The following is a 26,566-nucleotide window of genomic DNA, read 5'->3' on the forward strand; positions in this document are numbered from 1 at the left end:
AGGCATCCTGCATCTTTCCTTCACAGCACTGATAACTGCAACAGTACAATTATGTGTGTAATTAATGTCTCTTTGTCCCACAAGGCTATAACTAACATGGCAGTAAGGACCGTACATCTTGCTCACTACTATACCCCTATGTGCCCAGTGACTAACAGAAAACTGATGCTTAATAGGTAGTCAATAATTGTTAGCTTTTATCATTTTATTTCTTTCTCCTAATTTAACAGGTTGATGTACGAAGAATCCAAGATAAAACAGAGTACCAGTTATTGCTTGAGCTTTATATTTGGGAAAGCAAAAAAGATTTAGGATGAAGAGAAACTTGTTCAAATGGTAATAAGTAAGACTAAAACTCTGTCTGCACTCCTGAGTAGTTGCTTTTTCCATCACACTCCATTCCTCTTCCTATTGGTAGAATTATTTAAGATACTGCTTTCATAAAAATGTATTTACCAAATGGCTCATTATCCTGTGTTTTAAAATTCACTGTAGTATCTGAATTTTTAAACCAATATTTGGTTGTATTTCCACTTTCTCTCTTCTACTCTCTTGACATACTTTTTCGATTACTATGCAAATACTATACCATCTACCAATCTCAGAGTCAACCCATCATGACTACCATTTTCCCCTATCAATTAGGAACATAGAAAATTTGAACCTTCTCCGCCTTTATTCTGTCAGCATTTGAGTTCTTTGCATCCTATTGGGATTTTTACTGGCCTAACATTAAATCATACATACATGTATATATATAACATTCACTTGTAATTTAATATAAGCACAATCGTCTTTATTTTGTCGTTATAACAGTGTATATTTTACCATCTTTGATTTCTGCTTTTAGAACTCACGAGCTCCTTGACCAAAAGATACATGCATTCTGTTGTTTGTACTTAATTTAAAAAATCAGTATTGAGAAGAGACTCTATTTTGTCTATAATATTTTCTATATATTAACAGTGCCAGAATATGATTGAGTCTTCTTGTTTTATCTTATTTACTGATACCTCTAATACATCTACTATATCTACAGTGTTTAATAAATTTACTGTATTTGTCAGTTGGTAAATGGTATTTTTTGTAAAATGTTTTAAAAACGCAAAAATTCCACTTATTTTTATGCTTCATTTAAGGATGAAGGTATGAATGTTCTCAAACAAAAGGACTCCTCTATAATGTTCTAGTTTTTATAAAGCCTTTATAACACTTTTTAAAGAACTATATATTTATCCCTCCATTTCTTGCACAGGGTAATCATTGGGAATGGATAAGAATTTAGTATCCAATTAACAGAATCACATGATGCTCGGGGTATGTCAGTAATCTTTTGTGAGTCAAAGTTAATGTTCTTGGGACTCAAGCATAATCCTAGAGAAATAAATTTCTATTTTGTTGTGCTATTTAGTGTCACGTAAGTGAAAATTTGTACTTACAGGTACCATATGCAGGCTCCCACTGCAACGACATCTTCTGGAACTTTTCCTCATCCGTCTCTACAGCTAGACTGGAAAGATACTGCTTCACTTTCCTTGCCATTTGGGCATCCTCATATAGCTTCTTGGCATTAAGCAGAGAGCTACGTCGTGCCCTTTTTTTGTGACCAGTTCCCTGAACATCCAACATATTGGAATTTGTGCTGCCTTGACTCAGTGACCTGTAAGAAGACGGAGATCACAATAATGGGGCTGTAAAGATGAGTATTAAGCATGACAGACTGAAGATTAAAAGAATTCTATTCTGTTAATGCGACTGCATGCTGATGCAAATGAGTTAAAAGATGAAGAGCATTAATGCAAAGTAATATGGCACACATGGCAATGTTCTGAGTTTTAGGATTCAGCAAAGGACAGAATTCAAAAGAATAAGTTAACTATTCCTCCCAAAGCAACAAATTCCATCAGACCTGTGTTTGGGGCCTTTGTAACCCATGGCACAATTGTGACAAGTAAAAGCATTCCTTTGGCCCTGTGGACATCACTCTGAAGATATGGCAAGAGCCTGGGTCAGGACAAGTCCATCCTCAGCCAGATATGTCCACCAGGGTTCTTCAGCAAGGGAGTTTCTAGAGCAGCTTTGCTTGTCTGCACTGCTTTAGATGCTATCATCATCATCATCATCATCATCATCATTTCTTCTACAGCAGGCCCACTCTGAGCATGCTCACCAATTTTGCCAGTAACCAGAGTTTGGCCAAAATTCAAAGAAAACAACCAGCAAGAAAAATAACAGTGTTTATACTCAATTCCATGTAGTCAGAAATCAGAAATGCAGTAAAAAGCTATTCAGTGCTTCCACTCACATACGAAATGGTTAGGCAATATGTGTGTTCTAGGACTAGGGATATGGAATCCTTTTGCAATGCCTTTAAAAATGATGGAACTACAAACTGGGTAGGAATAACCACAATTCAAATAAGCTATAGCTTCACACCCAGTGCTGCTCTTTTTGGCAAACCTTCTTCTTCTACAGAGAATATATCTGGAATCACCGGAAGATAGGAAATGCAATGCTGTCTGTTGTAAAAAGGCTAGCAAACACAAGGGTCCTGGATTCTTTTTATTTTAAAGGCAGTTGCCATTTCAAAATAATAAATGTACCTATGGGTTTTTTTTAGCGTCCCACTTAACCCACAGATATTCTAAGTACTACTATAAATACTAAAAATACCCTAATTACTAATACTAAATAGTAATATTAAATTCTGAATGGTCTATCACAAACATAAGACAATTTGTTTTTCCGGGATCACACACCCAGTTTAAAACAGACACCAAAATCCTAATGTTTTCATCACAAATTAAGTGAAACAAAGCTGTAAAAAGTATTATAATCTTCTTCTTTCACAATTTTAAAAAAGAGTGTGTCTTACATGTGATGGCAATTTTCAACTGCTACTGGTCAGACAGAACTGTAACATGGTTGCCACTACTTACACATGCAGAAACTTCAAAACTTGCAAAATGGTTTGGAAGAAATTCCAATGGCATAAGTGAATGATTCCTTTCATCTCCAGGAACCAAATGATGATTACAAGGAGGCAGTGAATCTGACACATTCAGCAACATTGCCAAAGCAGGTATCAAAAATAGGCTAGCCTTAAACATCTGCAAAGCCAGGCTAAGAGGCCAGCACCAGCAGCTTTAAGCTCTTTTATAGCTTTTTTTAAGAAATGCTGCATTACTGACATACTTAATGGCATAAAAGGCAATACTGTGGGGTGAGGGGGGACTCCGTAACTAGTAACTCTAAAAGTGATTGTGAAGATTCATATTCTGAAAATGAAGTTTCAGAAAGACCTAACAAATTTAATTTGCTTATATGTTCTTTTTCATGAATGCAAAAAGGTGTTATGTGATAAAAATACACACCTAAGTTTACATAAGAGCTCCTTCAATAAATATAAAGCAAAAAATTCTCAGTGTTAAGATTTTTCTTAGTGGTACATGAAACAATAGTGTGCCCAACAACTGATGATGTCTTAGGATTCAAAGAAAAGCAGTAAAACCAAGTTCCAGCATTTAGGAGCAAATATTAATAGAAATATTTAATAATTTCATCTAAGTTAATATAAAAAAGTGTCCAGAAACTTAGGATACACACAAAATTTTATTAAATGAAAACATTGTGATACATGACAGTAAAATGTCTTCTAAGCTAATTCCAAAATGCTGTGATGTAAAACCAAAAATACCTAGTGTCCGCAAGCATCATACAATGCAACCCAAATGCTGAATAAACAAAGAATGTTTTATGTAAGTCATTCAAACATCTCAAATCCCCACTAAGGTATACTGTCCAAGTATTCTTAATAATAGTAATGCCAGGAATCAATTTATGCTTTCAATGAGAAGAACCAGAAAAGACCAAGACATAAATGTACAGTATAGAAGAAAACAAATGAGAAACACACAAAGGGAGGAAGAAAGTGGAAGGAAATTCAAGTTCACCAAGCTTCAACAGAAAACAAGACCACAAAAAAGACAAGACAAGTGAAAGTAAGTGGCTCATAAAAAAATCCTTCTTACATGTAATAAAAGCATCTAACTTCATGATTCACTACAGTCTTAAAATAAAAAAATTCTTGTATAATCCCTTCACCCATAAAAACCATCTTTTTCGTCGTCTAAAAATGAAAAGACTAGATAGATGACTTATGAGATCCTAAACATTTTATGATTCTAAATAGATATCTAGCTTTGTATAAGCAGAGATCTAACCTACCTGAACAAAAGGTGTCATCTTCTGATCCTATTACAGTTTTAAGAGAGATAAGGGAGTCTAATTAAAAATGGTAGGAATTTAAAGTTCAATCAATGCTGTGCATCTCATGGTATTAGTGGATCTGAGGAACTAAAATTATCTTCTATTTCAATTATTTACTAACTCAATTTTATAGCATAGTTTGGTTAAAGGCTGCCCCCTTTTGGAAAAGTGATTAAAAACGTAACTTTATAAAGCTTATATCCATTTAATACAGTTAAATATTTATTTTTATAAAATATGGCATCTGAATGGAAGAAAAGGATGTGGACTCTGGAATCAGACTACCACCATTTGTGACTCAGAATCCACCATTAGTGAGCACTAAGAATTTGGATAACTCTATCTTGCATAGCTATCTGTACCATGGGAATAACAATATCTATCCCACAGGGTTGTTGAAGAATTAAATAATTCATATAAAGTGCTTGGAGCAGTATATAGTACATGGCAAGCACAAAACGAATATATGCTATCATCATGGTTATCATCTAATTGACTCTGCTAAACTAAAATCTAAAAGGGACTTATGGGACATTCAATAATGGAAAAGTAAAGGAAAAAAGAAGCTACTTCTATCACTACCTTGTTAGCAAAAGGCATTTGTCAGGAATGTAGGTTAATAGGATGCATGCTATTTTATGTGCGTGCATTAATGAAAAGGATGCAGTATATGTTAAGAGTTGCACAACCTTCATTCCAGTTGCATTCATCTCTACACTTACCCCAGACTCCGCCACCTCTTCTTCCTGTAAGCAAGAGCCACAAACATTGAAGCGTGTGTTTGAATAGGAAAGCACAGAAAAAAGACAACAGTTGGGAGTCAGAGAAACTATGGAGACAGAACAGAACAGGAAAATTTTACTAGAAAAAAATGGTAGCTTAACAGTAAAATGACTTTCATGGAATACAGTGCGGTAAAATGAATTATGGTATGTACTGAAGGCTAAAAACTCCACAATGTTAAAGAGTATGCTTTTAGACCAGTTATATTTTTAACTGCTTAATTAAAGAGGCTAACGTCAAAAAGAAGCTTAAGGGAAAACATTTACTATTAACTTTGAATTCAAAGTTTTTAGGAAAGGAAAGCTTAAATTAAGGGGCAGAACTTTTGAACATTTTTAAAAAGGATTTTTGAGCCACTCATTTAAGTGAGAGAATGTAATTATAGGAAACAAAGATTTATAATTTCATTTTTAAGTTCATTTTTAAGCTAATCATTTCAGTACTGGCAGACAAATAAAATTGATTCAGGAAAGTTCAGTCCAATCTAATTATAAACGTTTTATTTTCCCCTATACTGTATTCTACCCTAGCCTAGGCCATTCCCAAGAAAACAGCCAAGTCTGTTAATTTCCTTCTCAGTTTCTTTCTTCTTTGCTCATTTGTGAAGCATAGCTAGTACTTAGAATATTATCAACTGGTCTGGCAAGCTCACAAATTCACTGTCTTTAGGAACCAGGTACTACAATATATGAGTAGATGGATATCCATGTAAGACAACAGGGAGTGGTGCAGCACTGTACAGGGACATACAACAAAAAACTTAAAACAAAAAAATAAACTGACCAATCCTTCTCGAGGCCTGCTTTGGTCCCTGGTTCTCACTGTTTTCTGCTTCTACACTATTGGGCAATGACATTTCTCATTACATGCAGTGATCCTCACAGGCAGAAATGGGATGGGTAAGGAAGAGATCTGACACACCCACTTCCTCCATATTTTGAGAATTTCTAAATTAGAGCAACCATCAGATCAACTACTTTAAAAAAAAAAAAAAAAAGACTCCTGAACAGTGATTTAAACAAAACACCAATCCTGACAAACACTGATACTCTGTTTGGTTATGAAAGCTTCATCTTTAATTTTTAAAGAATCAAATATCTTTGTTCCCTTAATAGACTATATTTCTTTTAAGCCACAAGAATTGTGTCTGCCCTGGTAAATATTTCATTTTCAAAGCTCTTAGGTACTGAAGCCCAAAAGAAAATCAGACCAGAAATTAACATCCTAATGTCCACTTACGCTAAAAATTAAAAAAAATACTGGGAACAGTTTGACAACATACTTTAAAGTTTTACATAATTTGAGTAAACATTGGTTGTTATATAAAATGAATTTTAAAAAGCATTCTTAGAAGATCAGGTTAATACTGAATGCAAATAATGCTTCTCATATTTATCAAAGATGGAACATCCTTAAATTTGCATTTTCTAAATTCTTTTAAAGAACTTACATACAAATAAGCAGCAATACCATGACTTGAGACAATAAAAATATATTTTAGTAGAATGAAGTAGAACTTAGAAATAGAACTTTAAAAAATATTTAATAAAAGACATACACACTAATTGACACATTTGGTTAGAAACCAGATGAAAGCATTTATTATCCTCTGTGATAACTTCTGCGAAGATCAGCAACTTATTTATATTTAAATTAGATGATATTTTAAGTAACAATAATAATACAGAACTATCCGTGTACTCAAAAAAGTAATACAGAACTTAAGTTCAAATATCAGCAAACGATGTAATCCTGGACGCATTACCTAACTGTTTGAGCTTCAGTTTCTTCACATGCAATAGGCAGGCCAATACTACCTACCTTTAAAGGTTACTCTTCTAAACAACTACTCGAAATTGACATCTGTAAAGCAGTTAGTACAGTGCCTAAGAAATGGCAGATGGTCAATAAACAAAATACATCACTCTCAATGCCACTCTGTAACACATACGCCAATGCCTTACCTCTGTCGGAACATCATAGCTGGGTCCATGTTAGCTGAAGTCATTCGAACAACTTGACGAATTTCCTTGGCAATCATTCTTAGCTTCTCGAAATTTACTAAGCCATCTACTTTGGAATCATTTCCTATGAAACAAAAGTAACTTTTTAACTTTCAAAATTAAAATATCTATATGAAGGTAGCAGAAGTCAAGTTATTATTCTTGGGGGGGGGGCACAAATTAGAATCTTCTTTATCAAACTACCACTTTTGTTTTTAAGAATTGTTAAACCCATAGATAGTTTAACCTTCTTCCAGGGAATGAGCTATTCGGAGGAATTCTACTCCTATGGCAGTAATAGTAATGAATACTGGAAAGTGATAAACTGTGCACAGCTTCTAAAATCCATTTCATTATGCTGTATGCACATTTAATAAAAAATGCAGCTCCTTAAATCTAACTCTCCAGGTGCTTAGTCCACCCTTAGGCAAGTACTTGTATCTGTTTTTTATTGGGCAGCAGAGTAGAACAGTTGAAACACTTGAAAACTTAGGTTTTAGCCAGAGATCACAAAGGGTGACCTTTGGGCTTCATTAACCCAGTAAGGTTTCTTTGGTTTACAATACTTTAAAAAATTATAAAATGAGTTAATATTTAAGAATTGGAGGGGGGAGTAGGTGGGGGATTAAAGAACAGTAGGTCTGTTTTCCCAAGTGGTAATAAGTAGTTAAAATTAAGTGGTGGCTGGCTCATAGGGGAAGATATCTTCTAGTCTGCCAGGCGCCTTCCCTTTCCCAGAATCTGAATTTAAAACCATGACTTTAATCATTAACACAAATTTGCTTGTTCATAAGTTCCATAATTTTTGTTTCACTTTCGTTACGTAGTTCTCTGAGAAAAAAAGTCACACAACTTTTAAAAGGGTCTACTTTTCTTTGATGAGAGCAGGTATGAGACCAGACTTAATCTATATGTTGTCTCACTCAGTTCAAACCACAAGGAAAAAAATTGTATGTTCAAAGGGTAATCTAACTGCCTTTTTCACACCTGTCTTTAACAGTTACTGTGGCCCTATTTATTTCCCATGGTCGCCCCTGAGGTGCCTCTGTGGAACTCTTAAGTCCCTGAAGCCAAGTATGAAAATTACATGGGTCTGGAACACACCATGGACCATGGTCTCCCTTTTTGTAGTAAATGGCAGCTATACAATGGACATATAAATTGTTCAGGGTCTCAACATGAGTTGGAAACAAAAATAATCACCAAAAATATTGTTAGGTCACATAAAAATGTTCTGAGGAAGCATGTCAGAATATATTTGAAGTCTATAACAATGTTTCCTTATGCATAAAGAGTGATAATGAAAGTGGGGCAGTAAGACTAGGTAATTAGAACAAATCTGCTGAGAACAGTTGGGAAAATGGGGCAAAAAATAGAAGAAAAAAAAAAAAGTTTTAATGCACCATAAAACTATCAAGGCACTTGGAGAAAGAATGAAGATGTGGGACAGGTTTAGCATTTCCCAGTGCTTGACCCTAGGGGCATATGCTGATTTCAGGAAAAGAGACGATAAGCTGAAAAGCTCAGTAGCGCCATCCTGACTTTTGAGGGTAGAGGGAAACAATTTAAGTCTACGTAAATCTCCACTGCTTTGGTTTGAGACTAAAGATAATGTGAAAATGATTTAAGGTGATTTTGGATTGCTAGTACCCCTAGCTACTTGGCAGAAGCAAACTTCAGTTCTCTGGAGAAATAAAATATTGTCTGAAACCTTACATTATTTCTGTAATTTTTTTATACACAACATCCATTTGGTCAAAAATAACTAGGAATATCAGGAGAAAACATAACATGATTAAAATGCAAGAGAAAAAAAACACAACAGAAAGAGACTCATAAAAGATACAGATTATTGAGTTACTAGAAATAGACATTAAAATAACTGCTGATTATGTGCAAAGTTATAAAAAAAAGAAACACTGAGAACTCTGGATGAGAGCATGAAGATAAAAAAAAAAGAATGCAAATTGTAAAACTGAAAAAAAAAAACCCAGTAACTAAAATTAGGAATTTGTTGAATTTTACAGTAAATTAGACATAGTAGAAGGGAAAATAAACTGGACGATAGGATGAGCAGTAAATTAGACATAGCTGAGTGGAAAATAAACTGGAAACAAAATAACCATAATAAATGAAAATACCCAGGCAAGACAAAAAGATGAATACAGAAAGAGTATATGAGACAAGACAAGAGGCCGAAAAGAGGCGAAATGAAAATTCCTAAGAGAGGTCAGAAGAGAACAAATAAAAAACTGGAAGACAGAATGAGAATTTCCCCAAATTGATGAAAAGTACCAAAATTTAAAGATGTTCTATAAATGAGTCAGAATTAAAACAAATATACAAAAACAAAATTGCCACACTCACAATATAGCAAAACTAAGGAGAAAACAGAGGTAAAGAGAAAATTTTAAAGCAGTTATTAGAAAAAGAGCAGATTACAGTCAAAGGAACAGCAAATAACACTAATAGCTGACTTCACAACATTAACAATGGAAACCAGGAGACAATTCTGTTATCTCAAAATGCTGAAAGGTAACTGCCAACCAAAATTATGCCTTAAGAATGAATATTAATTAAACACATTTTTCAGATAAATAAAAACTAAGAGATTTCATCACGAGCACAAGGGAATAATAATCAGTGTTCTATAGGGGGAAAAAATCCCCAATCATATGGAAATGCTGAAATGAAGGAAGGAAAAAAAAAACAGTAACAATATCATCATACAGGTAAAGCTAAACACATACTGACTTTACTGATCAACAACAATATCATGTGGGATTTAAAGGCATGGCAACAAACTGTATAAAATCAGGGGGTAAGTAAATGGAATTTAAGTTCCTGCACTGCCTGACACACAGAAAAGTACTAATAAATGTTACTCTAATTAATATCAATATGTATAAATATCATAATGTCTAGTGTAACACCACAAAATTAGGAAAATAGTGTATAGTTAGCAAGTTAATGAAGTAGAACACCACTCAAAAATCAATTAAGGGGATTGTAGAAAAACCGTATGGCAAGATTAATAAATTAGGTTTTTAAAACTAAGAACATGTTGTCCATCAAAAGATACCTTAGTAGAGTCAAAAGGCAAGTAATAGTGTACCTAGGACTTATAAAAAAAATTATTAAAAAAACATTTAAAAAAGAGACACCCTTATTAAAAATAGGCAAGAAACTGAACTGACAAAAGAGGACAAATAAATATATAAAAGAGTGCTGATCCTCATTAGTAATCAGAGAAATGCAAGTTAAAGCACATCAAGATATAATTACACACCTATGGGAATGGGTAAAAATTTAAAAAAATTGATTTACCAGGTGTCAGTGAGGATGAGAAACATGAACTCCAATAACTAACTGCCAGTGTTTCACATTAGCAGAGTAATGCCAAACTGTTTCCTAAAGTTGATTATATGACTATCAGGATCCATAAATTTCAGTGAATTATACTGAACAAAAATGTGTGTGCACTGAGAGATACATGCAAGAATATTCACTGTAGCATTACTCATATTAGGCAAACAATGGAAACTATTAAATGCTCATCAACAGACTGGATGAATCCAACGTATTGCACTTATATAATGGAATGCTAAATAGTTTTCAAAATGAGGCAGAGCTACACTCAAAACCATGGAAGAACCTCACCTCACAAAAGTTGATGTTGTCCAAACGTGGATAATGTTGACCAAAGTAAGCCAGAAACCAAATCAAACCAAAAGAAAACATACTCTGTGATTAAATAAAGTACAAGAACAGGTAAAACTAAACCATAGTATTAGAAGTCAAGACGTTAGGTACCTTTGAGGAAGAGGATGAGTGTGGTAATTGGGAAGGGACATGATTGAGGCTGCTGAAAGGCAGGCAATGTTTTATTTTTTTGACTGTATGTTGGCTACATGTGTGTTTGCTTTGTCATAATTCATTATATTGCTAACTTGTTTTGGGTATTTTTCTGTATGTGTTGAGTAATTTTAAAACAGTTGGAAGGAAAAATATTACTATATTTAATAAATATAATCAAACAGTCTGATCTTGGTATAAGTCAAATTTATGTTTGAATGTGTTGGATAAACACCTACATTTGTTCTTGTCAATAATGTGGGTTTTGGTCCTTAAGATCTGCTGCATTTAACTGAGGAAAGCTTTAATGATTTATAATCAATAGGCTGGAAAATACATTAAATATAATACACCACAATTCTGTAGAAATAGCTGAAGTCAAACATGCTAATTTTCAAACAACTTTTAAATACCTTCATGTAGAAATGTCATGTCTTTCTTGACAACAGGGAAGAGTGGAATAATTGGAGGCTGCATGCTCTGACTACTAAGAATATTTCTGTATTTTGCCATGTTTCTAGATGGATCAAAAAGGTCTTGTAGATCATGGAGGTGTTTCTCATACTTGCTTGGTAGCTTTTCCCAAGTACCTCTGAGTCGTGCTACAGATGCCAGATTCAAGCCACTGCCAGGGAATAAAAGATGAGAACAGATGAGAATGAGCATAAAAACATTAAAAAGCGACTTGGGGGAGGAGGACTCAGGTCAGTAAAGTATACACCAATTTTCTCTAATAAAGATAAAGTAAGTAGGGACTTACCTTGACGTGTTGAAATAAACAGAATCATGAAAAACAATGAAAGGAACTCCTTGACCTTAAAGAAAACTTCTTTTAAGAAAACTACATTACTTGCCTGTGGTTGTATACCTATATAGCCTTTACTTTATAGTTTGCATTTTAAATGACAACTATACCAATTCCGTAACATAGACAGTTAAAAAATAAACTTCGAGTATCACAATTTTTTTTGCTTTACTTAGAAATAACTTTATGGATACATTATCTATTTAAAAGTGGTATAAATAATGCTGAACACAAGTACTATATAATAACTGAGGCAAGTTGTAGGGCTGAAAGCCCTCTTTCTCTGAGATTTTGGCCACTCAAGTCCCTGATTCCAACACTTCCATATCCCTAGGCCCTAATCCTGTTGTTCCCCAGGCCTCCATACATGCACTGTTCCCATTCTACAGGATTTTAAACAAACTCAGATAGCTCTAACTTAAAAAATAGTTCACGCCAATTAGGCTACAACTCCTCCCTGTCCCTCCTTATCTCTCCACTACCATCTAATAGGTAGGTTCATGAATGAATAGTTCATACATAATGTCTCAGTCTTTTTACCAGACAATTCCTTTTTGTTCTCACCTGACTTTCACCTACACCACTATACTTAAAATGTTCTGTAGACTTCTGATTTTAAGGTATGGAATTAAGATATCTTTGTTCCCTGTGCTCCTCAGAAATCATCTCAAACAGCTACAAGGACGAATAACAGAAATGCAAATTTCATCTCCAGAGAAACTAAAAGATACCTGTAACTCCTAAACACATTAGCAAGGTTACCAAAAAATAGTCAAGGTCAAATTTAAGTATGTAAAATGCAGAAAAAGGATGCCTTCAACTGAAGATCTCAATGAAAGCTCATAAAGCACAACTCTCCAAAGCAGGTAACTCATCCTGAAGGCAAAACCAGCAATCCCCTATTTGGAAGAATACAAAACAGTTCACAGGCTGATAGGATTAGGTAGGGGTGGTGGACTCAGTTCTTTACCAGGGAGTCAGGAAAAAGGAAAAGCAAGCTTAAAATAGTACATACAGTGATACAACATCTTGGTGAGAAGCAATTTAACTGACACAGGATAGAAGGAAGAAACTGAGCTGCCAATCTCCATTTGCTGGAAAGAAGTAAAGTGTGAAATAATTCACACACAAGCTCTATACCTGGCAGCCTAGAATACTGCCCTGGCTTCTCTCCCATGTGAGTCTCCTGCCGATATATGGTATAGGAAAACTCAAGTCATTTAAAAAGAAGGAATGAACACAGAAGCTATGAAATGTACTATAAGGAATAATAAGGTTAAAGATCATAAAGCAGAAACATGTTCCAACAATAAAATAAAACCTGGGACTGACTAATGACCCAGCCATGATTTCAAATGAATTAATAAAGAAGCTCAGTGGTAGAGTGCATGCTTAGCATGCACAAGGTCCTGGGTTCCATCCCCAATACTTCCATTTAAAAAAATCAAAAAATTAAAAATTGAAAAAAATACATATTAACAAAAATAAGATTTATTAAAAGAAACAAAGTGATATAAGAACTTAAGGAAAATATATATGGTAAGAAAAAGTGATAAAAAATTGCCAAATTCAGAAAAGAAATGGAAGAAAAATAAAAACAACACAGAAATGAAGATAAAATTAGAACCCACATAAAGAAAAAAACACACTGCTAAAACCTTGTGCCAGTGACTTAAAGGATTAACAAAAGCAATGAAATGGACAGAGCTGAAAATGACTAGAGAAAATAATGGATACGGAAGACAAAGATCTAAAATTTGCAAAATTGGTATCCTTGAAGAAGGGAACAAAAAAATAATCGAACTGCAAATATATTCAAAAGTACAGTTTGAGAAAACTTTCCAAAAACACAAGAAAAATTGAATTTACAGACTGAATAGGTACCACAGTTTCAGAGAACCTGTTAAGAACTAAATGAGATGTTGAAATACTCATGTAAAGGTAAATGACTTCAGCAATAAGGACAGAATCTGGAGAGTAAACCCAGAAACTTAGACCCACTATCTATGAAGTTCCCATGAAATGACGTAAGAGACAAGAATTTTAAAGCCACATAAACTGACACTGAAGTTCAAAGGCAATTAAGAAAACACTCTGAGTATGCTCAGGCAATATAATTCCCATAAGCCCTTCTTCGGGAAATGACTAGAAAACAAACTTCAACCAGGAGATGACTGGAGACAGTGATGTTATCATTACAGGGTCATAACACATCCCTTGTTTTATCCCCTACCCCTCAAAACAAAAATTCAACATCAATCCATGAACAGCAGTGCCTCTGTGGGATTTGTGGGATTCAGAACCAAAGGATCTGAGAGGAGCCTCACCCACCAGTGTATTGGGAGGTAGGTAGGCAGACTTTGGTACTGGCTGTGGAACCTATAGGAAACTGTGAAATGGTTCCAGTCCCTCTTGGCTGTGGTTTGGAAATACCTGGAGAACACAGACTTGGTCACCTACACAAGAAGAGAGCCTTTATGAAGTCCATGTTTCCAGAGGAGAAAAGAGAACAGAATAGAACAAAACAAGAGTCTGGATACATTGGAGTAGGAACAGATTGACTATGCTGGCATCACTCTGCCCCCAAGGCAGCACAGTTTAAGGCTAAAGCTTGAAAGCCCATGATTTCTCCTAAACGGGAAAGGGAGAACCAGTGAGTGAATGCCTTGCTGCCCTAGCTGTGTGGGGTGCTCGCAAACACATTCATGCTCTCTTGCAGCATCCAGACCATTATGGGAGCTCTGTGACTGAGGGGAGGGAGCATATCAGAAGAGCAGCACATAAGATTCCAAAAAGGTATTAAAGTATGTAGTTCCTGCTTCCGGATTCCAAAAGGAAACTTGCCCAGGAGCCACAGGGAAACCTCACCTATAAATTGCCCCAACTGACCCATGAGCATCTGCAGCTCACCATGTGCCACACCACTACCTCCCCCAACTCTGCTACTTCTGCTCCCTGTGCAGTCCCAAGAAAAAGCTGTGGGAGAGAGGAAACATGCACAGAAAAGAGGCCAGAGTCTGTGTGCAAAGGAGAAACCACAAACCTGTGCTGTAACGCCACCTTCAGGAAAACAAAAGAGAACCTATCAGCAGCCGACATAGTACATCCTAGGATCCAAAGAAGACATACAAGCTTCAGAATGTGCCACAAGAAGGAGCAAGAATGATGAAAGGTTTTCTTATCCTAAAGGTAGTTAGTAAAAATCAGAGGATGTGACTACTACTTCAAATGCAAAAAAAGCAATGCGAAACTCCAAGAAACATGAAAAATCAAGGAAACATGACATCACCAAAAGTTCACAATAATCTTTCACTAACCAAACCCAAAGAAACGGCGATCGGCAATTTACTAGATAAGGAATTCAAAACACCGTTTTAAGAAAACTTAGTGAGCTACAAGAAAACAAAGACAATTCAATAATATCAGGAAAATAGTAAGTGGTCAAAATGAGAAATTTAACAAAGATACAGAAATCACAAAAAAGAGTCAAATGGATGTTCTGGAGCTGCATAATTAAATGAATAAAATAAAAAATACAATAGGGAGCATCAACATCAAGTAGACCAAAGAGAAGGAACAACTGGTGAGACAGAGGATAGGAACTTTGAAGTAACTCAGTCTGAGAAGGAAAAAGAATAAAAACGAGTGAAGAAAGACAAGGTGAGCTTTGAGAAACCACACACACACACACAAACAAAACCCAACATGCGAATCACTTAAGTTCCAGACAGAGGAGTGAGGGAAAAAGGGTCAAAAAGTCTACTTAAAGAAATATGGCTGAGAACTTCCCGAAATCTGGGAAGAGATCTGGTCATTCAAGTTCATGAAGCTAAGAGGGCACTCTATTATTTCAATCCAAAACACACTACAAAAGAACTTTCAAAAATCAAAGACAGAGAGAATTCTAAAGGCAGCAAGAGAAAAAAGATTGTAATGTACACAGGAATCCTTATTAGGCTATCAGGAGAAACTTTTTGGCCAGGAGAGAGTGAATTCAAAGTGCTGAAAGAAAAAAATTACCAAGAGTACTCCATCTGGCAAAGTTATCCTAGAGAAATGAAGGAGGATTTCCCCAGAAAAACGACAGCTGAGAAATTCACCACCACTAGATTTACCTTACAAGAAATGCTAAAAGTTCTTCAAACTGAAATGAAATATTAAATAGTAATATGAAATCATGAAAATACACAACACTGATAAAGGTAAGTATACAGTTACATTAAAAAAAAACTCCCGACATTTTAATATGATGGCATGTTAACCACTTAACTAGAGTATAAAGGTTAAAGGACAAGAGTATCAAAAATAACTCTAGCTACTATAATTTGTGAATGAATACATAACATAAAAAGGCAAATTCTGACATTAAAAACATAAAAGAGGGAGAGTAAAAGGGTAGAGTTCTGTATGTGACTGAAGTTTTTATAAGTGTCCCACAGACTGTTACAGCTATGTTTCATGTAAGTCTAAAGGGACTCCAATACCTCACTTTCAGTAATGAATTTCGTTTCATTTCAGACAAAAAAAAAAATCAAGAAGGAAATGTGGACTTGAACCATACTTTAGATCAACAGATCTAATGGATAAATATAGCACACTGTATCCAACATCAGCATAGTGCACATTCTTCTCAAGCATACATAGAACATTCTCTAGGATGGGTAAAATGGTAAGTCATAAAACACACCTTAGCAAATTTAAGGAGACTGAAATCATACCAAATATCTTTTCTGACCACAATGGTATGAAATTAGTTACTGACAAGAAAAAATGAAAAAGTCTACAAACATACTGAAATTAAACACACCCCTGAATAACCACAGGTCAAAGAAATCAAAAGAAATTTAAAAATACCTCTAAACAAAGGAAAACAAATATACAACACACTAATATCTGTGTGATGCTTCAAGAACAGTTTCAAGACAGAGTTTATAGTGATAACAAAGATCTCAAATAAACTACCTAACTTTACACATGGAACTATAACTCGAAAAAGAAGAAACTAAGTCCTTTGGGAAATAACAGACTCAAGGAGAAACAAATGAAATAAGAAGCCAGAAAAAAACAACAGAAAAGATCGATGAAACTAAGAACAGGTTTTCTGAAATAATAAACAAAATTGACAGACCTTTGGCTAGACTAAGAAAATAAAAGAACTCAAATAAATAAAATATGCTATTCAATTCCAGCCATAAGTGACTGATTCACCTGTGTCATCTCTGCTGAATATATGTCCTTTATGTTCTGTATTTTAATACAAAATACAATACAAGGTTGGTTAACTTTACTTGAATTATTGAAAATGTGTATAATAAAACAGTCTTTATAAAAAAAACCCAAAAAACAAAGCAGAACTGTCCTAACCAAAAAAAAAAGCCCCTTAACCAAATCCCAGGCCTTTCTTACACCCATCTTGGGGTTGCTGTCCATCACTTTCTCTCAAATCATTCTCTTCCTTGGCTTTAATGACAAGGTCATGACTGTGCTGTCCCACTATTTCTTGTACTGATTCTTTATTTCTTTGGCTGGACTCTCTTTTTTATCTCCACCCTGAGGATGGTCACTGAGGTATGGCTTTTACACCTCTACCATTTTCTTTGGACACACTTTATACAGACATTTCTTTTGACGTCAATCTTTTTTCTTTCACAAATACTCCGAAACTGAGCCTGTAACTCTCAAATTCTTTACTCTGTGCTTCACATACAAATAGTTTCAATTTCTAACCTTCTAAGTTTTTATCAATGGCATCTTTGTTCTCCTGTTTTAGACCTAGCTCTTTTTTTTTTAATTGAGTTATAGTCAGTTTACAATGTTGTGTCAATTTTCAGTGTACAGCACATTTTTTCAGTCACACATGAATATACATATATTCATTTTCATATTCTTTTTCATCATGAGCTACAAGATCTTGAATTATTATTTCCCTCTGCTGTACAGTATAAACTTGTTTATTTATTCTATATATACCTGTCCTTATCTACAAATCTCAAAAATACGGAAAGCTTCACGAATTTGTGTGTTATCCTTGTGCACGAGCCATGCTAATCATCTCTGTATCGTTCCAATTTTAGTATATGTGCTGCCGAAGTGAGTACCAGCTCTTAAAAACTATGAGGTAGGTGATGTAATTCTTGCATTTCATAGATGAGAAACTGGTCTTGAATTTTCCATTGACACACTGCTACTACACAGGAGAGGCAGAATTCAAATACAGGTGCAGTTGATTCTAAAGGTCACTCTATTAATCTCTATTCAATACTCCTTCTACACTGTCTAGCTCTATTGCACCAACTGGTTAATTTCGTAAAGGAGTTTCCTATTACTATGACAGACTTATGATTAAATTAAAAAGCCCCTGTAAAGATTCTAACTTTATCTCATGTGAGTACTAGGAACAAATCATAGTTAAATTTTTGGAGAGTGTGCATAGATGGGATTTGTTACGGTGGTTAGTAAGCTGCCATACATAAGCATTTGGCCTTATAAATGGACCAAACTACAGCTACTCTCCACCTTTAAAATCAGACCTGCTTTAAGTGGAATCTCTCTGTTGGTCAGCATTGCACTGGATAAGGGTCACAAAAGAAATTACTTAGAACTGCTTCTCATAATAAGTAGGGAGAAGGAAGATTCCCAGGAGCCATGTAACCATCCACGATTCCTGGGGTTATAAACTTTGAAAGATTTTTATAATTCTAATGGCTCAGCTTGTGTGAGGGGCAACACATCCAGTGACACCTCACATGATCTGTGGGAAACAAGAAGAGGTCACCAAATGGTTGCCATTACTACTGTCGCTCTTGTTGTTGTTTCAAAATATCAATTGTATGTTAGAGCACTGATACCGCACTGTGATTTTTCAGTGTCAGATCAAAGTAAGGCAGGTACTGAAAGATGATAATGACCAGCTATTGGGCCTACATCCAAGAGGGTATAATAATCCCTCAAAGGGGGAGAAAGGAAAAAAACTGGAAAGACTATCACCTATACTTGCCAAAAAAAGTTTAAGTGACAGAAAGATGGAAGAAGCAAAAAGAGAAAAAAGCCAGTATCACTATAGTGGAAAATATTTAAAATCTAACAATACTTATTAAAACATATTGACTTAACTTTTCTTCTTCTAGCCATTTAATACCTAAGCAGAAAATCAGCTTCATGTCTAAAACCACAACAAAACCATACACAAATATTGTACAAATTTACCTTATTATTGCAAACATGGAATTGAAGTTCTTACATTCTCGACAATGAAGTGCAATTTTAATAAAATGCTTAATAATCTTCATTCGTTTGAGCTGATTTGATTCGGTTAAAATCTCTGAGGCAACCCAGAATGTCTCTTGGTTTACAATGTCCTCAAATTCTTTCAAGTGAGTATTTCCTGTTTTGGAATCTAACTTAAAAAGGTCATCAATATATTCAGTAGGCTCAATATTACGAAATAAATCAAAGTCCCTCATTGAAAGTTGAGTGGCCACCTCAATAGTACTGAGCTGCAGCATAGACAGTTGGCTTTCCTTAACTAGTTCTTGAGCATCTTCATCTGAACACAGGGTTTCTGTTTCCATGTTGTTTTTTAAATAATACCTAAAAGGAAAAAAATGTTTTTAGTGATTTCACATTTATATGAGCACTTTCCTTCTTTATTATTGTTGTCAAAACATCATTATATTGTTAATAACTTTTGGCCAGAAATGTTAGCAGAATATTCCTTTACAGATGAAATGGAAAATTAACATTTTAAATGAGAAGACTCTCAAGAAGCTGTCCTCTTATTCTGCCATCTATTATTTTAAAGAGTAAAAATAATGTTGATTATGCCATGAACTAAATTATTTTAATAAACTACTCACATGATGTGTGAACAATCATGTGTATATTCTTGAGAATAAAAACTCTATAAGGGCTCTATGAGGATACCTGACACACAGAAGGTACTATATAAATACTCGTTCATGGACAGCATGAATAAACTCCTGAATCAAGAATGTTTACATTTCTATTCAGAAGTTGTTGTTGCACTCATTTCTTTCTTTCTTCTAAATTTTCAAGAGGAGCAAAGAAGAATAAAACCATAAAGGATAGGAATTCTTCCACTAATGATTTCTCCCTTGATAAATACAAAACCTCATTCCAGCAAACTGGTCCTAATCAGCAATCATAAAAAAATCTTAATTTTCCTTTCTCTTTTTTAGATGCACAATTTTACAGCACTTAAAAGCTAAGAAACAGGTTAAGTAAAGAATTCATAGTCGGGGAATATACAGGGCTGCTGCTAGGGAGAGGTCCCATATTGTATTACACACAGCTTTCACTTCATCCTTTCCTAATGTACAACTTGATATATACCTAAGTTTGTGTCCATCTATTTTTTTATTGTCAAGGAACTATACTTCTTTTTCTTCTACCTTTATACTGTTCACATGCCTAAGAGATTACCATAAATAATAGTGTTGAAATTATAGATAATAAAACTATATCTAACATTTATAAAGTATGTTATGTTTTTTAATTCATTTAATTCTCGTAACATTCCTACGAGGTAGTTCTATTATTATCATCACACTGTGATGATAAAATTCAGACACAGAGAAACTAACTTGCTCAAGGTCACATAGCCAGAACCGGGATTTGAATTGGGCAATCTGGCTCCAGGGTTCATGCTATGAACCACTATGTAGCCAGCAAAGCAGAGTTAACCCACTCTGTCTTAATAGCAACCATGATGAATCATTATTTTAAGATTTCCAAGGATCTCATTCTACATATGAATCTAGGCTCACTAAAAAGATTGCATTATTCTCAGAAAAGATCACCAGAGTAAAGAACAAATGTACTACTGAAACAATCTTCTGGTTGATCAAATAACTCCCAAAGCACATTTAAACATTTTTTTAAAAAAAATTTCCTGTATATTCATAAAAGGAAAACTTAGTAAAAGAACTGTGAAAATTTTAGCTTCTTTTAACCAATGTACATACTGATCATTTATAAAACAAATTTATAAATTAGCACATATATACTCGGATACATACAAAGATATGCATCATCTAGTTTCCTCCTTTATAAAAAACAGGGACTGGACTACACCAGTGGTTGTAGGACTTTATTTTAGCAGGAGGGCTAAATATTTAGCAAACTATCCTTCCTTTCCTTCTCCGACAATTTTGGGTAGCACTTAAGAGTGCTAACACTCTCAGACTCCATTTACATAATGATGGAGACAAAGAAAACTGAAAAAAGAAATCTTATCTTAACTTTAGAGAGAACTACTGGCCCTAAAACATGATGTTTCTACTTAAAATATGTTTTAACATGGAATCTTGGAAAATACATCTAGCAATAATACATTCATTAATAAGCACATTCACCTTCCATTGAGCTGAATTCTATCAGCTAATTTGGAGAACTGGTCTGGAAGTCTTCTCTGTTTTATGACACCTTCAGGAGTAACAGAAACTTCACAGAGAGAATATGTGTCAGATGTTCCAGTCAAACCGAATTCATGAATAGCATGACAAACAACTTCTTTAGCTGTAGTGTCTTTACTGATGATAATGTAGCAACTTTGTTGATCTGCTTTGAAAACTCTTATAACTTGATCAGGAATATCTGTATAAAAACAAAAATGTGCCCTTTTATTTTCAAGGAGCTAACTTTTCAACTCTTCAAAAAGCAATCTCTAAGACAGTGATCTCTCTTAACAGTAAAATATACATTTTTTTTTTCAGGATGTTAACAGAAATCATTGTTGCATTTACTGAAAATAATTCTATCTTTTCAGGTTACAAAATACTAATTTATGTTCAGAGAATAACACAGATAAAAAACAGAAGAATTAGAGTCATACAATACATACAATTTGGAAGCCACAAAATTTTTCATTTATTATAAACAATTTGATGTCATTAAATATTCTTCAACAAAATATTTCTTAATGGAGGCACAGGATTCTATAACATGTAGTTTACAATTTTAAGTGATCTAAATCCTTAATCACAGACATTTAGATTGTGTATCATTTTCCTTTACTATAAATAACATGATGATAAATAATTCCCCCCACCCCAAGCTTTCCCTGTGGATAAGACATTTTAGGCAATCTATTTTCTCAGAGAAAATCCAAAAAGAAAAAGAAAAAAGAAAGAAAGAAAGAAAGAAAGAAATGTTGAGTTAGAGAGCATGTATACTTTCAAGGTTTTTCGAAATATACTTCTGAACTCCAGGACAGTAATAATATTTTATCATCCTAGAATGTACAAAGGGCAATTTTAGTCACATTCTTACCAAAATTTACTCAATTTTGTTTATTAAAACTTTTTTCTCATCTTGAAAACACTATGTTTTCCTTCCCTCTAAAAATATATTATTTGATATTTCATTTCTTTGGTTACTTGTTGAGACTCACTGGTTTAATGAGCCATTAGTATTCCTTTTTAAAAAAATACCTTCTGTTGGGGAGGGTATAGCTCATGGGTAGAGCGCCTGTTTAGCATGCATGAGGTCACTGGGTTCAATCCCCAGTACTGCCGTTAAAATAAATAAACCTAGTTATGCCCACCCCAAAAATCCCCCCCAAAAAATACCTTTTGGTAATCTATGCTTTTTCCTACCGAATTATACTACATACCAACACTTAGTCTATTATAAAGTAGCAAATGCTTCTAGATTTTCTCAGAAAATGCATTTATATATTTTAATACAGGAAAATATAAAATATTCAGGTGGTTAAATCTCAGTCTTTGCCTTTGTGATTTTTGCTATTAGGAGATAAATCCCACCTCAAGATAAATGTTCATACAATATGTACATGTAAATAATGTATTTTCCCCTTTTATTTTCCCTGTCTTATGGCATTGGCTAAAACTCCTAAACAATGTTCAATATGATGACAGTGGGCTAATTTTTAATATAATTAAAGGTAAGTGAAAAAAGATTTCACAACATGAACAAATGTTAAATTTTCCCTATGAGAATAAATCATTACAAAATTTTTTTTCAAATTAGGAAAAACGTATTCTGGTGAATTTTTTTGTGATTATTATAGTTGGGGTAGGCAGGGGAGATTTTGGTGGCTCAAGAAATTATATACTATTTGTCTAGCATTACTTTCTCGGCATTATATACATTGTTAACTTTAAGAGGAAAAGAAAAATTACAAATTTGTCTCAAAGCCATCTGAGATATAATTCCAGCTAAAGGAAAGAGAAGAGAAATGAAACAGACACATTAGGAAATACTTTCACAGAATATGGTACGCTGTCAGTCTGAGGACACAAAAAGACAGAGAATGACTCCCAGGATTGGAATAGACAACTGAAAATACGTTAATACAATTCCAGGAAGGAGGAGTTTTAGCCAACAAATGTTGAATCTTCTGAATCTACCATCAAAATGGAAGCAGAACGTTTCATTTATTCAGGTCCCTTTTGTAAGATGTACACATCAAACTGTCTTTTCTTCATGTATGCAAAGATCTGAGTCACCAAGCACCTCTTGTTTGTATCATTTCACAATGAGTCAATTCTCAGGGTGTTGGTGACATCATCAGGTTTCTAAATCTACAAGGCTTAAGGTACATTCTTAAGAGATGCTTACAAGATGCTTCTCCACCCTGGGCTAGAAAATCCAAGCAGATGGAAATTTCAGTTTTCCAAGAGAAAGATACCGGACAAAAAGGTTTCATTATCCCTTTTAACTCTATGAAAGGGGCAGAAAACATACTATTATTACCTGTATTGTTCCTATCCTCTTTACAAATATAAGTCTCAGGGCTCTAGAGCTGGATTCGTTTACAAGGTCTTTGGGGGCTAACTCTGCTGGCTGACCTTAAGGGAATGGGGAGATGTTCTGATCTCTTTTACTAAGTTCTTCTGAGAAACTTATTCACAAAGATAAGTTGGGAATTTGCACACATTTCTTATTTTCTTCTCTTGCTGCTAACATACTACAACCTCTGTGAAGGAACAGATGTATGTATCTTGTTGTATATCCTGCTAAGCAGCGTAAAAAAGTAATAGTCTTAAAACCATTTGTTTCCCATGCAAAGAACAAACTGTTATATAGTCATATAAGAGGGATTCGGGTATCATAAATGGATACCTCTAGAACAGATCTGCAAATGGAATTATCCAAAAGGTACTCCGTAACTCAAATCCTGGCTAATTTGCCAACGTAGTAAATGTCAACTGGGAGCATCATTTGTGAGATATCAGAGGGAAAAATTTCTCTGCACTGGTATTGCTGTCAGTGTAAATCTCTTTTTCCATTTTAGAGTGGTAAAGATGATGTTAGAATAAAGTTGAATTAAGAAGAAAAATGATATAATCATTTCAAATTTTACGCATAAAGCTAGAATGAACATAAAAATATAACCCCATAAAGCAAAATAGACATTCAAAAAGAAACTTGGAGCAGTATAGCATTTATTAGTCCAGGTATCTGAGATTTCTATTCTTGAATTCATTTACCTATTATGTAAGAATTTTATTAATAGAATATGAATCCTAAGATTTTCAACCCAAAGGCAAAATTTCTAAAGTGCTAACTATAATCTTGCATAAGTAAAAATTAAAAATGAGATAACTGAAGAATTACTAACACTGAGTTTACATTAAAAATGGAAGAACTTTTTAGATATTTAAGATGATCATTAAAAAAAAAAGCAACATAGTGCCTCTTAATTCTACTTTAAATTGTTAATCACTGAACAACTATTTATGGAGTGCATGTTATGTGTCAACAGGTTCTAGGTGATGAAAATACAATAATAAATGAGATGAACAAAGTCTCTGCTCTCAGGGATTTGTTTATATTCAAGAGAATAGGCAGTGGTTCAAAGAAAAACAGGCAATAATCAAGTAAATAAGACAATGCATATAGTAAAAAGTTCACAAAGAAAAAAACAGGCTAGTGGTATAATGGCATGGAACAAGGATTGGCAATCTTGTTCTATAAAGGGCTAGACTGCAAATATTTTAAGTTCTGCAGGCCAAGAGTCAAAACAAATGATATTTTGTAGGAACTTTTATAACAAGAAAGAAAACAAATTTGCACAAATTCTTTTGACAAAATTCGAAATATAATGCAAACCTAAAACTTGCAAAGATACGTAAACACAGAGGCTTAGGCAACACTGCAAGTGTCCACTGAAAGGGTACTGGTTAAATATGTTACCAGATGTCAAAAAACTCTGGCAGAACAATATGTCCTGATACAAAAAAGCATTTAAGGTGTACTGCTAGGTGAAATGGGCTAAGTGGAAAGAAAGAATTATACCATTTGGGGTAAAAGAAATGGTACACACGTCTTACATGTACTGAAATTTTTGGAAGAACATAGGCATAAATGAACAATTGTTAATTCCGGGGAGTGGAGAGTTACATATTTTATCTTTCCTCTGCATTTTGACTTAAAAAAAACTATAATTATGCTCCTTTGCAATTAAAAATTAATTAAAATAACTCGTACTTGCCATGCAGAAAGAATCTGAAGTTTACTGAATATTAAAGAAATCAAACAAAATGTTTGTGCTATTAAATGAAAAAGAGTAAGCAAAAAGTTCCATATGCAGATTATGAAAAAATTTCAGTTTCAAAATCCTTTTGGCTACACTCTGAATTCTTTAGGTCTCATCTTATATTAGGTCAAAAATTCCAAAACACTTTTCAAGTTAAAGAACAGCAAGTATATTCTGATTCTATTAGTATAAAAACACATAAATTCAAAGAAAATGACCAAAACAATACACACCAGTTTACAATGGCAACCTTGTAAGAGGATAGGAAAGTTCTGCTTCCAACTTCATTCAATTCTGTATCATTTGACTTTTAAAAAATAATAAAACAGTACATACAAACATAAGCAATAGGATACCATACTCTTCAAGATACTTACAGTAAAAACCAACAGCTGTAGGCAGCAAAAACAAAGCAAAACCATAAAAAAGTCAGCAATCAAAAACAAACTATTTAACAGTTCGGTAGCTCTGTCCTTACTTTCTAACAACAATTTTAAACATGGAGCAGAAACACAACTGAGATCAAGATCGACAAAAGTTAATCAAACTTGGCTGATGTCACACATGTACTGCAGTATACATGTGATATATATAGCTAATCTGAAATTCAGTCCTGTCATATATAATTTATGGAGCTGAATTTGGAATTGTTAATGAATATTTTATTCAACATAAATATAAACAGCACTGTAAAAGGCCTTTCATAAAGCTGCACATTTTGGGGTTTAAAAATATAATTTTTAAGTTAAATACCTATCTTATTTGCGTTCCCTTATATTGTTGATATGGACAAAGGCCGCAGACTGAGTTTCTCTGAATAGACTTTAAAACGACATCTTCAGCCATTTCAACATGTTTTCAGTGAGAGAATTATGCACTCAATCTGAAATAAAACTGAGTAGCACATCCTCTTCAGAGATCTAAATTTCAGTGCCATGGGACTTACAGTTTCTAAGTTTTAATAATTCCAACCTCCATTTTTTGCCCTCCCATCTAAATCCCCAACGTCTCTCTCTCCTCTCCCTATGACCCATCTCTTACTCCTCACAAGGCCCACTTCTACATATGCCATAAAAAAAAAATCATTTAATCTCTAAGTCATGCGTTCCTAAATACTTGCTTTATGAAAGTACAGATGCGTATTTAGTTTGTGCTTTGGTAGTGTTTTAATATTTGTGAATGTAGTGGAAGTGCTGCTGTGGAACACGTGTACACACAGACCTAGAAATAAATTCCTATGCAACCAAATGACAAGCAATACAAGAGAGACAATGAAAATATGCTAGAAATTTCTGAAAAAGGAGGGACTGACTATGCAGCAGAGGGACC

At 34.2% G+C, this 26,566-nt stretch overlaps 1 protein-coding gene and 1 non-coding gene across 7 annotated transcripts in view; both read right to left on the minus strand.

Annotated features, from left to right (window-relative positions):
* Positions 1-26,566, minus strand: part of RAPGEF6 (Rap guanine nucleotide exchange factor 6) — a 197,864-nt gene that overhangs the window by 32,838 nt on the left and 138,460 nt on the right. For 4 of the 6 annotated variants that reach the window (XR_001365932.2, XM_032476649.1, XM_006184094.3 and 1 more), the window contains 6 exons: positions 21,090-21,330; positions 18,922-19,305; positions 11,324-11,535; positions 7,017-7,140; positions 4,992-5,015; positions 1,440-1,660 (listed from right to left, as the gene is read on the minus strand). Coding sequence is in view for 5 of the 6 variants with exons in the window: in XM_032476649.1 (XP_032332540.1) it covers positions 1,440-1,660; positions 4,992-5,015; positions 7,017-7,140; positions 11,324-11,535; positions 18,922-19,305; positions 21,090-21,330 (1,206 nt within the window). In the remaining variant the exon portion in view is untranslated. The remainder of the gene's footprint in view (positions 1-1,439; positions 1,661-4,991; positions 5,016-7,016; positions 7,141-11,323; positions 11,536-18,921; positions 19,306-21,089; positions 21,331-26,566) is intronic. The other 2 variants (XM_006184095.3, XM_014558701.2) reach the window with 1 other exon arrangement.
* On the minus strand, positions 17,707-17,813 carry LOC116662892. The gene has a single exon (XR_004318975.1). It is a non-coding gene; the product is annotated as a U6 spliceosomal RNA (small nuclear RNA).

Source organism: Camelus ferus, chromosome 3 (assembly GCF_009834535.1).
Source record: "Camelus ferus isolate YT-003-E chromosome 3, BCGSAC_Cfer_1.0, whole genome shotgun sequence".
NCBI classification, from domain to species: domain Eukaryota; kingdom Metazoa; phylum Chordata; class Mammalia; order Artiodactyla; family Camelidae; genus Camelus; species Camelus ferus.